The sequence below is a fragment of the Protobothrops mucrosquamatus genome, unplaced genomic scaffold, assembly GCF_001527695.2.
Source record: "Protobothrops mucrosquamatus isolate PMUCROS unplaced genomic scaffold, P.Mucros_1.0 scaffold_294, whole genome shotgun sequence".
NCBI classification, from domain to species: domain Eukaryota; kingdom Metazoa; phylum Chordata; class Lepidosauria; order Squamata; family Viperidae; genus Protobothrops; species Protobothrops mucrosquamatus.
Genome location: NW_015386370.1, coordinates 727,555 through 744,207, shown reverse-complemented (window position 1 = coordinate 744,207; position 16,653 = coordinate 727,555). Strand labels below are relative to the sequence as shown.

The 16,653-nt window shown below is 38.8% G+C and overlaps 1 protein-coding gene across 1 annotated transcript in view; it reads right to left on the bottom strand.

Moving 5' to 3' along the window:
• Positions 1-2,929: 2,929 nt before the first annotated feature.
• The window catches only part of SELP (selectin P), a 44,179-nt gene continuing 30,455 nt past the window's right edge, over positions 2,930-16,653 (bottom strand). Inside the window, exons 12-19 of the mRNA XM_029287315.1 lie at positions 14,227-14,412; positions 11,754-11,939; positions 10,573-10,758; positions 9,456-9,641; positions 8,502-8,624; positions 7,549-7,579; positions 5,105-5,160; positions 2,930-3,394 (exon numbers count right to left, since the gene is read on the bottom strand). Coding sequence (XP_029143148.1) covers positions 5,106-5,160; positions 7,549-7,579; positions 8,502-8,624; positions 9,456-9,641; positions 10,573-10,758; positions 11,754-11,939; positions 14,227-14,412 — 953 coding nt within the window. The 3' untranslated portion in view covers positions 2,930-3,394; position 5,105. The remainder of the gene's footprint in view (positions 3,395-5,104; positions 5,161-7,548; positions 7,580-8,501; positions 8,625-9,455; positions 9,642-10,572; positions 10,759-11,753; positions 11,940-14,226; positions 14,413-16,653) is intronic.

Genomic DNA, 16,653 nt, shown 5'->3' with positions numbered 1-16,653 from the left:
GATTTCAATGTTACTACTTTAGCATGCTAGGAAAGTTGCCTTTTCTAGTTGTAAATACTAATAGACAATGAAAAAAACAATGAAATGTAGCAAGATTTGTTCGAGTCTGAAATATTTGACTGTGTTGGAATAATAAGTCAACTAACAATACCTAACCAGATAGTTGACAATAACAATAACAATTGTCATGCCTCCATCTGAGCCTGAATCTGCAGAGGAAAATGAACTGGAACGGGACCCTATGGAGGCCGAGGGAGAGGTGTCTGTGGCTTCAGAGGAATGTAGGGAAGAGCAGGCCGAAGCAGGCCAGGGCCCTTCAGGATTGGAACAGGAGGAACAGGAGAGGCAGAGTTCAGGCGATGAGCAAGGGCCACCCCACCTGATCCTAGAGCACGGAGAGTGGAGAGAAAGAGGGAACAATGCAGGCAGGCTCAATTACCTAGGAGGAGAGCGTCCCACCCTTCTCCACAAGGAACACCTGAAGATTGAGATTTAAGGAGACGCTGTGGGGAGGGGCATTTGTCGGGAACAAACGCTGATTCTTGGAGTGTTTTGTATTATTGCTGATCTCTTGTTCTGTGACTTCTGTTTGGAAACCTGGAAACTCAAACTATTGGATTGGCTGACCATGTTACTTGAATATTTAAAGACCTCGGACTGTATTTTGGATTCTCTCTTTTGAAAACTGCTCAGGCAAGCTAGGATTCAAACAGACTTGTTAAATTTATGTTTTCTTCCTTGTTATCTCTATGGCCTTGAGTACTTTCTTGTGCTAATCAGACTGTATTTGAACCTACTTTCAACCAGAGTCGGCTGAAGGGGTGTGTGTGTTCTTTTGTTGGAGGCTTGCCAGCAAAAGTGGGAGCATTTGGGGAAAATTTGGAGCAATAAAAGAACTGTTCGAATTGCTAGCTGACTGCATTGCCTCTGTGCTATGCCCTGGGTCATCACACAATAATAGAGTTGGAAGGACCTTTGAGGTCTTCTACTCCAACCCCCTGCTCAGGCAGGAAACCCTATATCATTTCAGACAAATAGTTGTCCGGTCTCTTCTTAAAAATGTTCAGTGTTGGCACATTCACAACTTCTGGAGGCAGGTTATTCCACTGGTTAATTGTTCTAATTGTCAGGAAATTTCTCCTTAGTTCTAGGTTGCTTCTCTCTTTGATTAGTTTCCATCCGTTGCTTCTTGTCCTGCCTTCAGGTGCTTTGGAAAATAGCTTGACTCCCTCTTCTTTGTGGCAGCCCCTGAGATATTGGAACACTGCTATTATGTCACCCCTAATCCTTCTCTTTATTAAACTAGACACCCAATTCCAGCAACCATTCTTTATATGTTTTAGCTTCCAGTCCCCTAATCATCTTTGTTGCTCTTCTCTATACTCTTTCTAGAGTCCCAACATCTTTTTTACATCGTGGTGACCAAAACTGGATGCAGTATTCCAAGTGTGGCCTTACCAAGGCATTATAAAGTGGTATTAATACTTCACGTGATCTTGATTCTATCCCTCTGTTACTGTAGCCTAGAACAGTGGTTCTCAACCTTTTTAATGCCGCGACCCCCAACCGGTCGTAAGTCGAGGACTAAACCGGTCGTAAGTCGAGGACTAAACCGGTCGTAGGTCGAGGACTAAACCGGTCGTAAGTCGAGGACTACCCAACCGGTTGTAAGTCGAGGACTTTCCCTGCCCGGGAGCGCCGCTCATGCGTGGTTCCGCCCCCTGCGCCGGCCGAGGCGTAGCTGGCAAGCGGCAGAGACGGAGCAGGCCGACCACCAGCTGGCCCAGCCCAAGGGAGGTAAGGCACCCACCGGAAAAGGGGAAAAAATGGCGGACAGCCTTGCTTGGCAACCCCCGTGAAATGGTCGATCGACCCCAAATGGGGTCACGACCCATAGGTTGAGAACCGCTGGCCTAGAACTATGTTGGCCTTTTTGGCAGCTGCAGCACACTGCAATTGCCAAATGATAATGGTGTTCAAGTAGTACTCCATTTTTTCTGGATTTGCACCCAAGGCACCTATCAGTATTGGTATATCTTTTCTTTCTTTTGCCACAGTTATTCTATTTCTATTTTCAGGTTTTTGTATTTTGTGATTTTCTCTATTCTATCCCTCTATTAATGTAGCCTAGCACTGTGTTGGCATTTTTGGCAGCTGTAGCACACTGCTGGCTCATATTTAAGTGATTGTCTACTAGGACTCCTAGATCCCTCTCACAGTTACTTCTACTGAGTGAGGTGCCACCTACACTGTACCTGTGCATTTGGTTTTTCTTGCCTAAATGTAGAACCTTACTTTTTTCACCATTATATTTCATTTTGTTAGATAGCGCCCAATATTCAAGTCTGTCAAGATCCTTCTGTATCTTAAATCTATCTTCTGAAGTGTTGGCTATTCCTGCCAGCTTGGTGTCATCTGCAAATTTGATGAGTTCTCCATCTATCCCCTCATCCAAATCATTAATGTAGATATTGAAAAGCACTGGGCCCAGAACAGTGCCCTGGGGCCCTGACCAAACTATGCTTTTGAGATAGTATTGATTTTTAGAGCATTTTGATAACTAGCCATGTTAATCATAATAAAGGGAATTCTCATTTAAAATATAAAGCATGTTTGACTCCTAAAAATGAACAGTATATGATCAGCACTTTTGAGTTTTCATGTATGCTACATGTGCAGAATGTGTCATTGATTGCAGCATACGATTTCCTAAAGTTGCCTTCTTTCATTTGTTTTTGAAAACAAGATTCTAGCCATTATTTAAAAAGAAATTCCAGTATGTGAACAATTTTTGGTAAAGTCTCAAAAACCACAAGGGTGGCCACAGAAACATTTTGAAAAGTTGGATATTCTCCTTCAAAAATATAGAGCACAGATGTTTTCTGTGTATTTTTTGTATTTTTCTTTTGCATTATGAAAAACAAGCTGTGAAAGAAGCAAGATTTATTAAGTCTTTACATCTCTATCTTGATACAAGAAAATAGAAACAATTTTTAAAGTCAATGTTGAAATTATTGTATCTTGGAAAACCAGTCACAATTTCCAAAAAAGACTTTTTGGCATATCTACAGCATCTTTTTAGCAATAATGGTTTGCAATGTTATGAGTAGTTAGAAGTTCAACAACACAAGAAGAACATAGGTCATTTCAGAACATCTTGGCCAGTAGATAAATGAGTTTTGGGAAGTTTTGAGATTCTTTATGTGCTGTAGCTGGATGGTGAATGGAAGCTCCATGCAAAGTATCTTTTAAAACTACATGTTTCATACATTAATTTATTGTCTGACTTTCTGTGACCCCAAATCCTAATCAATAATATTAGTAGAACTGAACTGAGGTGCATGGATATCCCATTGTATCTGCATTTTTCTTCATAGCATGCTCCAGTTGAGTTCTGTGGATATAAAGGAAAATATAACTTGTTTATTTATTAATGTGAAAATGATCCTTATATGGCACATTCTAGGTTGGTTGAATTTCAACTTACACTCATGCTTTCTGGAATTATAAGTTTGGGTTATGGTGGCTGAGATTTATGGAAGATGAAATCCAACTCATTTGGCAGCACCGGTTTGAGTAAAGCCACAACAGAAAATGCTATAATTAAAACTAATTTGTGTAGTGCTAGAAGAAATAATTAAATTGATGGATTTAATGCTGAAATAATTGTTTATGAAAAAAATCATTGGGAACACAGAAGTTGTCAGGCCCAAAGGTGCTTTTTCAAAAGGCAACTGGATTTTTTTTTGTTTTTCCTTGAAGACGTTTTCCTTCTCATCCAAGAAATTTCTTCAGTTCTGACCGAATGGTGGAGAAGAGACAGATTTATATTCTTTGCATTCATCTGGTCATTAGCACTCTCTCTGAGAGTCGTTGAGGCCATTTGGTGGCTTATCAGTACCCTCAAGCGCCTTTAGGACAATCATGACCTGGATGACAGAATCTCCATAGACAGAAATTGTCAGGGTGTTGAGATAAGTTTGTTTATGGAGATAGGTGCATTTTCTTTTTATAAAAAATATACTTTGTGTAGTTTGTGATAAATTAAATCAGTAATTTGTTTTACCATGGGATAATTTATATTATTATTTCAGTTCATATAACATATTTCCATATATTGGGCATTCAAGACAATTAGCAATTGAAACAATGCAAAATATCATTTGCAGAGATAGGCAGCTATAGAAGATAGATAGATAGATAGATAGATAGATAGATAGATAGATAGATAGATAGATAGATAGACAGACAGACAGACAGACAGACAGACAGACAGACAGACAGACAGACAGACAGACAGACACAGACAGACAGACAGACAGACAGACAGACACTGTAGATAGATCCCATTTTAAAAGCTAATATTAATCTTTGAAACAGCTGATCCATGGAGAGTGTCTTGGTGGTTGCAGGTAAGTTATGGATTTTTCAGATGCAGTGGGAAAAGATATACTGTAAAGCCAGTGGATTGCTTCTTTATTGTGGGAAAGCTCTTGGTCAATAGAGGTTAATGCTGTTGAATAGAAACCTGCACAACTAAGAATTTTGATAGCCGAGAGTCATTTACAGACCCTGACCAAGTCTCAGATCCTAGAATAATCCAACAACCCTGAAGCCTTTAGAAAGGATAAGACATTAGGCTAAAGGAAGGGCAGAGGGAGTTGACACTCGATTAAAGAACAGATTCAAACTTTGTAGTAACAAACTCATTTCCCTTGACCAGCAACTTACTACTCTTGGATTTCTGAGTTCTTGAATTTCTGACTGCTTTGATCTCAGACCAACATATCATGTATTTGCGTCAACTTCTCTCATGTTTATGAACTCTTCTAGGTGATTCAGATCAGTTTACCTCATTGTTTCTCATCTATTACCTAACTTAGACATTTTGCCTGTGGCTCAACTTCCTCACCGCATTGTTTGCAAGCTCACAGCTATGGACTATCTTGCCCAGAATCAGGCTCATAGTCAAATAATTTATCTGGTTGCCAGAGGAAGGTTGGGACAGGAGTCAGCCTTGAACCCACTCCTGCTGCTCCCCATCCAAGGGGACAATAAAGGCCTTAGAAATTGACATGACAAAATGAAGCATCTTTGATCTTACCTTAGGAGATGGAGTCAAATGCTGAATTGGAATATGTACCAGGTACCCCCAAATCACTAAAAAGCAACAGATAAATAGTTATCATTGTATAATTCACATCTCTTAGGAAAATAGAGCTGAATGCCTCAAGGCACACTTTACAATTAGAGTTTTGAAAATCTCAGAATTAATTTAATATTTGATGTTCCTAGTGCTTGAAATTGCTACATAATTTTTTGAAATGTGGAGTGAGGAAAAAAACCTCATCCTGTAATTTGCTTCTATTCTCAGTAGTGCAACATCTTTTATACTGAGCTTCCAGGAACAACAATTTAGACCAAAATAAGAATGAGTCTTTTGACACCTTAAAAGCTAACACGTTGATATCATTTAACATTTATGTAATCAAAATCCACTGAAAAGTTAGTAGTTTGACGCAAAACAGTTCAAGTGCAATTCTTACAAATCAGGTCATCCATAGCATTGGCTGTTGGCTTAGCTTGTAAATAGATGTTATGCTGTTTGCTTTAATTTGCACAGCAACCTGGCCAGCTAAAGCAGGGTTCCCCAACCCTGGGTTGTGGCCCACTACTAGGCCACGGCCCATTGGGAACCGGGCTATCGGAGTGGTGAGTAAATTTGTGAAGCTTCGTTTGTGCATGCATAGGATTTAAGTTGTGTGCAGAAAACCATTCCCCCTATGACTGAAGCCGTCACTGCTGCCGCCAGTCCACAGAACCAAAAAGGTTGGGGACACCTGTTACACATGAGACACCCACTCACACAGCAAGACAAATTATCCATCTCTCACTCATCTATTCCCACAGGTACCCCCAGTTGCTCCAGGATGTTTCCAAATCCCCCGTTTCTTTACTATGATGGTACATAAATTAAAAGCCAATTTGCAAAGTGTTGGGAGAAGCCTTTCAGTCATAAGCAAATATAGTAAGCAGCAAGTTCTATTTGTCCTAAGGTATGTATTTCTATACAGATTCATGCTATGAGTCTGGGTACCTTAAATTGTTCAATTCACAAATGAAATATCTACTTTTTGTATATACTGGTATTTGTTCATCTTTACATGTTTTGGGGGGGAAAGTCCCACTCTATCCCCTATCTTTCATTTTATGGACATGGTATTTTATTGACTTAGTATTTCATATATTTAACCATCAATCAGCATAAAGCTGGAGGTCTTCTACTCCAGCTCCCTGCTTAAGCAGGAGACACTATACCATTTAAGACAGGTGGCTATCCAGTCTTTTCTCAAAAACCTCTAGTGATGAAGCACCCACAAGTTCTGAAGGCAAGCCATTCCACCGATTAATTGTCCTGACTGTTAGGAAGTTTTTCCTTAATTCTAGGTTGCTTCTCTCCTTGATTATTTTCCATCCATTGTTTCTTGTTTTGCCTTTTGGTGCTTTGGAAAATAAGTTGGTCCCCCTCTTCTTTGTGGCAGCCCCTCAAATACTGGAATACTGCTATCATGTCGCTCCTAGACCTTTTTTTTTGCTAGACTGGCCATACCCAATTCCTGTAATGGCTCTTCATACGTTTTTGTCTCCAGGCCCTTAATCATGTTAGTTGTTCTTCTTTGCACTTTTTCCCAAAGTCTCAACATCTTTTTTGTAATGTAGTGACCCAAACTGAATGCATATTCCAGGTGCGGTCTACTAAAGATTTATAAAGCGGTACTAATACTTCACATGATTTTGATTCTATGCCTCTGTTTATGCAACCAAAGATTGTATTAGTGTTTTTGGCTGTTGCCACACACTGCTGGCTCATGTTTAAGTGATCTTCCACTAGGACTCCACGGTCCCTCTCAAAGTTACTGTTTTTAAGTCAGGTCTCGCCTAATCTGTACTTGTACCTTTGGTTTTTCCTGCCTAAGTGTAAAACCTTGCTTTTCGCCACATTAAATTTCATGTTGTTGAATAGGGCCCATTGTTCACGTCTGTCAAGATCTTTTTGGATCTTGAGCTTGTCTTTTGGGATGTTGGCTATTTCTGCCAGCTTAGTGTCATTTTCATATTTGATGGGTTCCCCTTCTATTCCCTCATCTAAGTCATTTATGAAGATACTGAAGAGTATTGGGCCTAAGACGGAACTTCCTGGTGCCCCACTTCTTACTTCCCGCCATATAGATGTAGTACCATTAAGGACTACTCTTTGAGTACGGTTTGCTAGCCAGTTACAAATCCATCTGGTGGTGATGCCGTCTATCCCATATTTTTCTAATTTACCAAGATGTAGGCTGTGGTCTACTTTGTCGAAAGCCTTGTTGAAGTCTAAGTATACTATGTCCACAGAATTTTGCTGGTCTACTAATTTAACAAAGTATAATAAAATCTATAAAATCTTATGCAATGATAAATGAATTAGTTTTGAATCTTTGTGGAAATTTGCATTGTTTTGCAACTTAATTTAAGAAATTTAATGTAATTTCATATTGCAGTCAGTACCTGGTATGACTTAACAGCTTCTTTCTCTCCTCTAATGGAGTCATAGTTCCCATTGGATGATGTAAAAAGACAAAAAGATAGATTAATCCAATGGATTACAATATTACAATTACAATTATTAATATAAGCATTAGTTAAAAATAGCAGTCATTCTGATGTAAATATTTATATCACATATTCTCTTCTTCAAGTTCAGGGAACCTTTCTTTGTTATTTCTGTAATAAGTCTTATTATTCTTCTCTGCTAGGTAACACAATAATTTTCCAGAAAGGAAATTTTACAGAACATTTGATTAATCATGTCAGTTGCTCCTCTGCTAACTAGCCAAACTGTGTTAGGGAGGAAAAAGACAGACTTTTGGATTGACCCATATTAATACACTGAACATGGTAGAGTCATCATGGTTAATTTAAACTTAGCCATTCCCATTGATTGGAGAGTCAGTTACTAGTAATAGCACTTAGATTCCTATACCACTCCATTATAGTTTACAGCCCACTCTAAGCAGTTTACAGAGTCAGCATATTGCCCCCAACAATTTGGGTCTTCATTTTACCAACTTTGGAAGGATGGAAGGCGGAGTCAACCTTGAGCCATTCAGGATCAAACTCCTGGCAATGGACAGTTAGTCTGCCATACTCCATTCTATCCATTGGGCCACCATGACTCTCTAAGCAACATTATGCTGCTTGTTTACAGGAAACACAAATTCTGAAGAATTCTGGCTGACCATGCCATATGAATACATTGTTTTGGTTCACTAAAAGGGTTATTCTAATGTCAGTGTTGGATTTTTTTAGGTCAATACAATGCTAGTAGTGAACTTACAAGTATGTGGTTTTGAACTACAGACTACAATTGAGCCCAAACTTTCTGTTGCTAAGCAAGACAGTAGTTAAGTGAGTTTTGCACTATTTTATAATCCCCAATTGGATAATGTAAATCTCCTTACCTCTTTTGCCAAGACGCTTAATTGCTAGAACTATCAGACCCCCAGAGATCATAACAGCAATAAGGGATGCTGTGATTCCACCAGTATAAAGCAAAAGTTGCTTTAGGTAAATGGCAGCATTTTCTGAAATTTAATATATTAGAAATAAAATAAGTCAACTAGAAAGTACATTCTTCTCTTGTAAGACTCCAATATTCTAATATTGGCTCTGTAGCTCTACAGATCTCCATCTGTTTACCTCAGATCTAAATACCCTTGACCTGAGAATCTGAACAATGCCTCACATTCTTTGTATACTTGGAAGTAACATTATGAAGAAATGCGCCAAGCTAAACTTTCTGAGAAAATGGAAAAAATTGGGGGTGGATGAGTGGGAAAGATATTTTTTTAAAAAAAAAACTTCATCTTATCTTTATGAGTCATTTTAGAGAAATAAATATTACAGCAAAATAATGCTATGGGTTTAAATATATTGATTAGTAAGTGCTTTCTAAGTTATTCCTTGTGATCACTATATCAAAAGAAACATGTTAAGTTCTTATAAATTAAAGACTTCCGTTTTGAAATGTTGTCTACATGCTTTATTATATTTCTAAGAAAGGAGACAATAACAGCAGCTGTAAAACATAGAGACTGTTGTGAAAGTAAATATAAATTACTTTTTCTCTGAAAACAATTAGAGTAAACCAGCAGAGGGCAGCACTAATACACCTTTGGCAGAAGTCCTATCCCACCCACTACAGAATTGTTTTGCAACTATTTTTTGAAATTATTTTAGTAAGATTAAAAGAAAAATGTATATTTGACTACTGTACTGTGATCCTTAAAAAAAATTAAGTGGGCACCAAAACAGAATAACTGAGGAAATGTCAGCAACCACTGACCCAGTGTTGGCTTAATGGAGCAGATGATTCTCATGCAAATTGCAGTTTGCATAGAAAGAGATCCTGGTACCTTGACAAACGGGCATCTCAGCAGACCACCGGCCACCAGGTTGGCACTGAGTCCTACTTGTTCCATTGAGAATGAAGCCCTCCATGCAGTAGAAGCGACATGCGGAGCTGTAGCTGAAGTGGCCCCAGGGATGGGAGCAGTTCTTTTTCATATTCTCCGTCTCTTTAAGGGGGGGACACTTTATGGCTGTGGGGCAGGAATTAAAATTAAGAAAGGTAGAGTACATCACAGGATCTTTTAGAGCTGGAGAAAGGCTGATCAAATGATCACAATGTGAAGAAAAGTCACAATGTTGTTTGTAGCTTACTGAAGGAGGGCTTTTGCAGATGGTCTTACTGCAAGGTGAAGATGAATAAAGTTCGATGCTCCTTCACAATTAATATAGGAGGAGAACCATGTTGGTCTGTGGTGGCAAAAAAAAAATCAGAAGTTTAATAGCACCTTTCTCGTGAAGTGCAGCTCATTTTATCAGATGCACAGAGTGGCTAGATTGATGCAGGATTTAAATTGAGCGAAGCTTTTCTAAAATAGTCATTTTGAAGTCTGCTACTTTATGGAACCATTGAATGAGAAAGTGTTGTGTTCACATACATCAAAAAGTTTTAGATATTTTCAGAATGGGTTGTTAACATAGGTTTTTAATACAGTACAACTATGATATATTGCTTGTAATCTGTTTTACGCATTATGTATCTTCCTTTCACCCACCCCAAACTTAGCCCAGTTTAAATCCTACATCTGTCTGATCATTTTGTGCTTCTGCTGAAGTAAGTTTGAGCTCACAAAATCATATGGCTGTTAATAATATTTGTTAATTGGAAAAGGTACTACCAGACTCCTGTTTTTTTGCCTTCAGTTACACACATTATAACCATGTGGCAAGAAACCAAGAAGGAGCAGAAAAGTCTCCCATACGTCACAGGAAGTGGAATAGGAAACCATCTTAATATATTTTGTTCATGTACGTTCATTTATTAAACAATTTCTCCAATAGAAGAGAAGCTCAGCATTGAACTGTGGAATTGTTTGTTCTCTCTGAGCTTAGTTGTTTGCTTGCAGATGTTTCCCTCCTGCATTTCAAGCAGTATATAGCACTCAGTGTGGTAAGTTCTCTGACCTTCACAAAACGGTGCAAATCCTGTCCACTCTCCTGTGGCCGTACAGTTAAGCCTTTTGGATCCAATTTTTTTGAAACCCATGTCACAGGAGAAGATGCAGCTAGAGTTATATGTGAAGTTTCCATAAGATTGAGAACATTTGAGCTGTCCATTCTTTGGAGCCTGCAATTCAGGACACTTGAGAGCTGGCGAAAAACAAATTGAAACCTTTAGGGGAAAGATCTACAAATGTTGCAGAAAGAGGCAAGAGGAAGAAAATATTAAGCAGTTGATAACAGAAAGAGCTAATGAAGGAGAAGACCTTTAGTGACTGATGAGCTACTGCACATTAAATTCACAAACTAGAAACATCTGGGAATATTAGATGCTAGGTCAAAAAAATAACACTAAGCTTATATGAAACTTGCTTATGTATTTTAAGATTTTTAAATTATTTGCATCATTTCTGCAGAAAGTTCATATTCTACCTATCATTTATTATTTAATTTGATTGTGGGAGAGCACTGCTTCTTTGGTGCTAAATGCTTGAGCCTCTATTATATCTGTAGCTTATTCACTAGGATTGTTTCTTTATGGGAGAGAGGGAAAATGGAGGGAAAAAACGAACAATCAATGAAAAATAAATGTGGTGTTCTGCATAGAGCATTTGCATATGTACTTCGGTGTATTACTTCATATTATTATATTCTGATTTTTATTATGTCAGGCACCCAGAGTCACTGGGAGGTGGGTGGTTTCTAAATCCAATAATTTTTTAAAAAATGTTGTATATGCTTGTAATAAACTAAACATACAGAAAGCGTTTCTGTTGCTAAGGTGTGGAAAGGTATCAAATTTGTTGTCTCTGCTGCTTGTTTGGAATTATAAACCAAGAAGCCTGTTCAAACAGACAGTGAGCGGTAAGTGTAAACTATGTTATGTAGATTTATATCTGTCAAAGACTACAAAAATAAGGCCAGGGGCATTATAGGATACATAGAAATCGGGAAAATTGACTTACTGAAAATTAAACACTTCTTTCATTTTTTTGCAATTTTCAACAAATTATATTTTTCACCTTCTGAAGCTCCTATGACTTTACCACCTTTAAAAATAAGGCTACATTCAATTTGGAGATGAACCACCATTATAGAGATGGAGAATTTCTAGCCTTCAACCCACATTGTTTCCTAAAGCCTACCTTCACAGATGGGTGTATCTCCAGTCCAATTTCCCTGATCTGTGCAATTCAGCTTCTCAGATCCAGCTAATTCAAACCCAGAGTTGCAGGAGAACATGCAGCTGGAGTAATATGCAAAATGTCCATAAGGATTAGAGCAATTTTCTTTGCCATTCTCTGGGTTTTTCAGTGGCGGGCATTGGACAGCTAAAACAGGTACAAGCACAAATTTTAAAAGTATCTTGGATGAATCAAGTATGTTCTCACAGGTAATCAACTAGTTCCATACTGTAAAAAGGCAGTTATGCTGCTTTCTGCTCCTGTCTTTCATCAACAATAAGTGATTTCAGAATTACACTTTTATAGAGTCAGTTTTCTTTTAAAGATGCAGCATTGCAGATTTATTGTATTTTAATTATTTCTATTAATTTGCAAGTTGATTAGAAGGAAACAGGCACATTTAGACTAATTATTGAAGTTTTATCACCTCTTCTGAAAGTAAGCCCCTTGCAGTGCTTGAAGGCTCACAAAGCTATGTAATGCTTCCCAGTCTGGTGGTAAACTCTATCATCTTTTTTTGTCTTCTGTTAAATGAATTATTTCATCTCTCTCTCACCTGGATAAATAGCAATGTATTCAGTCACTAGCCAACACCAGTTTTAAAGCGACTAAGACATGCAGACTATAAGAAGTGGAATGCTGTTGAAATGGGACCTCCTCCTTTCCATCCAAAGCATTCATTGAAAATGGGAAAGAATATTGGCACATAAACTCCATGGACTTCATTGTCTACACATTAATGCTTCTAGCATGGAAATAGAACAAGTATTGAAGAGCAAATATGATTTAGTAGACATAATGAAGACAGGCTAGGCTGACTACTCTGGTTGAAATAAACACTGAAGTGTATTATTTATTGAAAGGGACTGATGCCAAGTCTTTAAAGGTTTAATTGATTAAAACCAACAATTCAGTTATACTTCAAATTGAATCAATAATAACAGCAAGGCCTGTAGTATCAATGTTAAATGCTCCCAGCATTTGGAGACTATTAACAAATGGGCTGCTGCATTCAGGATCAGATATAATTTATAAGTGGTCTTTAAAGACAGCCCCAAGTAGTCTATATGGGTGGTGATGAGGACATAAGTTACTGCAGCTAAATCCTCCTATAGCATGTAAGGTTGTTGCTCCAGTTCAGCTAAGCAAAATCCTTCTAGACATAGTTTCCATCTCCTCTTCATGCACCTGCCCATAAGTCGAGAAGAATTCTGAAATGGAGAATCTATAATTTCACAGGTGGCACTTGCTCATCCAGAGGCACCGTTGGGATTGGTAGTGAACCAATGCACAAATAACAACTCTGTCCATTCAACTTTAGCCCATTTACTCCCATCCAGACCTTTGCAGTCTCTAGACACCAGGATAAAACATCAACAGCATCTCTCCTATAGTCTGGGGTAGCAATGTATAATTGGGTATCATCAGCTGATAGTAATGATACTGCACCCAACTATTGGATGACTCCTCCAGTAGTTTCATGCAGATATTAAGAAACGGGAATGAAATCTGACATCTCTGGTACCCCATAAATCCAGGGCCACCCCTTCATTTCCCAAAGTAACAGATTAGAATCTCCATTGAGGAAGAAGAGGAATTATTGCAAAATAGCATTCCTGTCCCCAACCACTGCAAGCAAAATATTATGACAGATCAAATAAAAAGCCATAAAGAACCCTAAAAGGACTAGGCGAGGAACACTACCTCCAATGAGATCATCTGGAAGAGTGACAAAAGTCATATTTGTCTTCTATCTGGGTCTGAACTTTGATTGAAAAGAATACAGATAATCTGCTTCTTCTAGGGTGCTATGTACTTGAACCGTCACTGCTGATTCAACAATCTTTTCCAAAAAGGAGGGCTTTCTAGGATCACAGGAAATAGATGTGGCCTTTTCAAAAGACAGCACTTTATAGCCTTCTTCAGGGCTCCAGGAAGCTCCCCCTCACTTAGGGAGGAATTAGCAAAGTAACATATTCAAGTGATCATCTTTCTACTTATTCCTTACACAGTCAGGATGAACAGAGGTTCACATGACATGTTTGAAGGACAATCTAGAAAATACCCTATCCACTTCTTTGAAGGTAAAGAATCAAAAGGAATCCCAGATAATATGGCAATATGGCAAAAAAATTCTGCCCATGAGAAAAGATTTTGATGAATATCAGCAACTGTTGAGCTACTATGCCAATTGGTCAAAATACTCAGGCAGGAGTTGGTTACCCTAAACAAGGTTGCTGGATGATAACTTGACCATGCAATAAGGAGAAGTGAGCCTACGTTGCCTCCCTTATCTTCACAGTGTAGGCTGCATGATCAGATTCACTTTAGTTTTTCTCTACAGATGTGCCAAGCATTGCATCTGACACTTCATTTCTCAGGTGGCATCAGAAAGTTTCTGTATCCTTACTCAGAAAGTGTACTTAATACTGACCTTTACAGAAAGGCATTTCTTGAGTCCAGTTTCCTAATGCTGTGCAATCAAGTGTTGCCAGCCCAACCAGCTGAAAACCGGCATTGCAGGAAAAGTTGCAAGTGGAGCCATATGCAAAATGACTATGAGGATGAAGACACTTTAAATGGCCATTTGCTGGCCTGTGTAGAAATGGGCACTTGGCAGCTGAAATGAACAAAGAACAAGCTGTGGCTATAATAAGCTGTACATATACGTTATATGTGCGTGCTTAACAAAGGTGATATAGGTAGTCCTCAACTTATGATCACAATTGAGCCCAAAATTTATATTCCTAAGTGAGACAACTAAGTGAGTTTTGCCCCATTTTATGACCTTTCTTGACACAGATGTTAAGTGAATCACTGCAGTTGTTAAGGTAATAACACGGTTGTTAAGAGAATCTGTCTTCCCCATTGATTTTGCCTGTCAGAAGTTTGCAAAAGGGGATCACATGACCCCGGGACACTGCAATTGTCATGAGTCAGTTGCCAAGGGTCTGAATTTTGATCATATGATGATGGGGATGCTGCAATGGTTGTAAGTGTGAAAAACAATCATAAGTCATTTTTTCCAGTGACATTATAACTTCGAACAGTCATTAAACAAACTGTTGTAAGTCAAGGACTACCTGTAATGTGTGTAATATTGGGCACTCAGCAATTGAAACTGAGAACATGTGCATAATTATTACATAGACATATAAGCACACACACAAATACACATATACATGATATAGTATTCTTATAAAAAATGTCTAGCACAGAGGATATTTCCTTAAAACGAAGAAAGTAGAATTCATTATACATGATTCAGAGCTTAATACAATTGAAATAGAATTCTATCCAAAATTTGAGGCAGAGGTACCATTCTTCACAACTAAAGTTTAAGATCCTTTTAACAAGAAATATCTCTACTGAAAATAGGACCGTGATTTCAGCAGGCAAAACATCAGCTCTATTCCATTTCATCTTAGTGTTTATATAAGAGACCACTTTGAAAAAAGGCTATAGTTCTCAATGATTATATCCCATTTCTTATCATTGTTGGGAGGTGGAGTGGATGATTGAAAGCAAAACTCACACATTCTAGCTATTTCACTTGTCCCCACAGTAGTTACAATCATGTGTGCAAAGCCATTCTTCCATTGATTATGCTTATCAACATAAGGATACTTACTGGGGCAATGTTCAAATACCAGTATCATTAAAATCATTGCCACTGTGAATAGCTTTTCCAGCCACAAGAATTATTTTTGCTTTTACACTAAAGATGAGCAGCAACTATAGTTCACTCTCTCAAAGTCTGGTATTCATGTATGTTTACTGGGAAGAAAGGGAAGTATGCAACCTTGTACTGCATTAGAGCAGTATTTCTTAAATGTTTTGCTCTCGGGTCCCCTTCTCGCTTTTAAAAATTTGGAGGAATGGTGGACTGAAGAGATCTCTATGAAAGTGGAGCTGATGACTGCAGCAAAGACCAAGGAACCTGTGAGTAGACCAATTCTTTGGAATCTCTCCAGATAAGGTGAGAATGGCAGATTGCCTACATGTGCTCTGGACAGCAGCTTCCCATGAGGGGAGTGCAAGACTGCAGGATAGAATAGAATAGAATATCTTTATTGTTATTGTGTAACTCACAATGAAATTAAATAGTGGTCTCCCATGTGAATGAGCACATGGGAAATGACAAGAATAGCTTTCTTACTTGCAACCATAGTTGGTGCTTTTTAAAGGACACTAAGTGTTGTGTCCCGGGACTTGCAGCAAGCAAGCCCGGGCAGTTGCCATGGCAACGGGCTGCAGAAGCTGCCCGGGGGCCAGACAAACTGGCGACAGCCTGCACGCATGCGCAAGGAAGCGCGCGCGAGCAGTAGCAACTTTACCCAGACTGTTCTTGTTCGTTGTTGTTGGTTGAAGCAGAGGAAGAAGCAGGAGGCCTGTGAGTCTCCGTTTTCCCTGTATGACTCTAAGTGCCATTAAAGAAGACATTTGGTTCACACAATGCCTGTTATACTAGTCATTGAATCCAAGGATTTAACACTGGCGACGAAGGTGGGATCATCTTACAACAATTTAACAGAGTAAGACGGACCTAAAGGAATCCTTGGAGAGGAAGACGGCGTCAAACAGCACTTGGCCTGCCAGTAAAGCATCACTGGAGGTAAGCTGGCTAAAAGACCCCTTCCAGAAGAGAGTGCATGATGGCAAAGATAGGAAGGCTGCCTGAGTTTGATGTGGGCCATCCTGAGAAATGGGAGACTTATGTGGCCAGAGCAGAAACCTATTTCAGAGTCAACCAAGTAAGGGAAGATGGTTTAAAGGCTGCAACATTACTTTGTGTGTGTGGACAAGATGTTTTTGAAATTGCAGAGAACTTAGCAGCTCCTGCTCCATTAGAATCTATGAC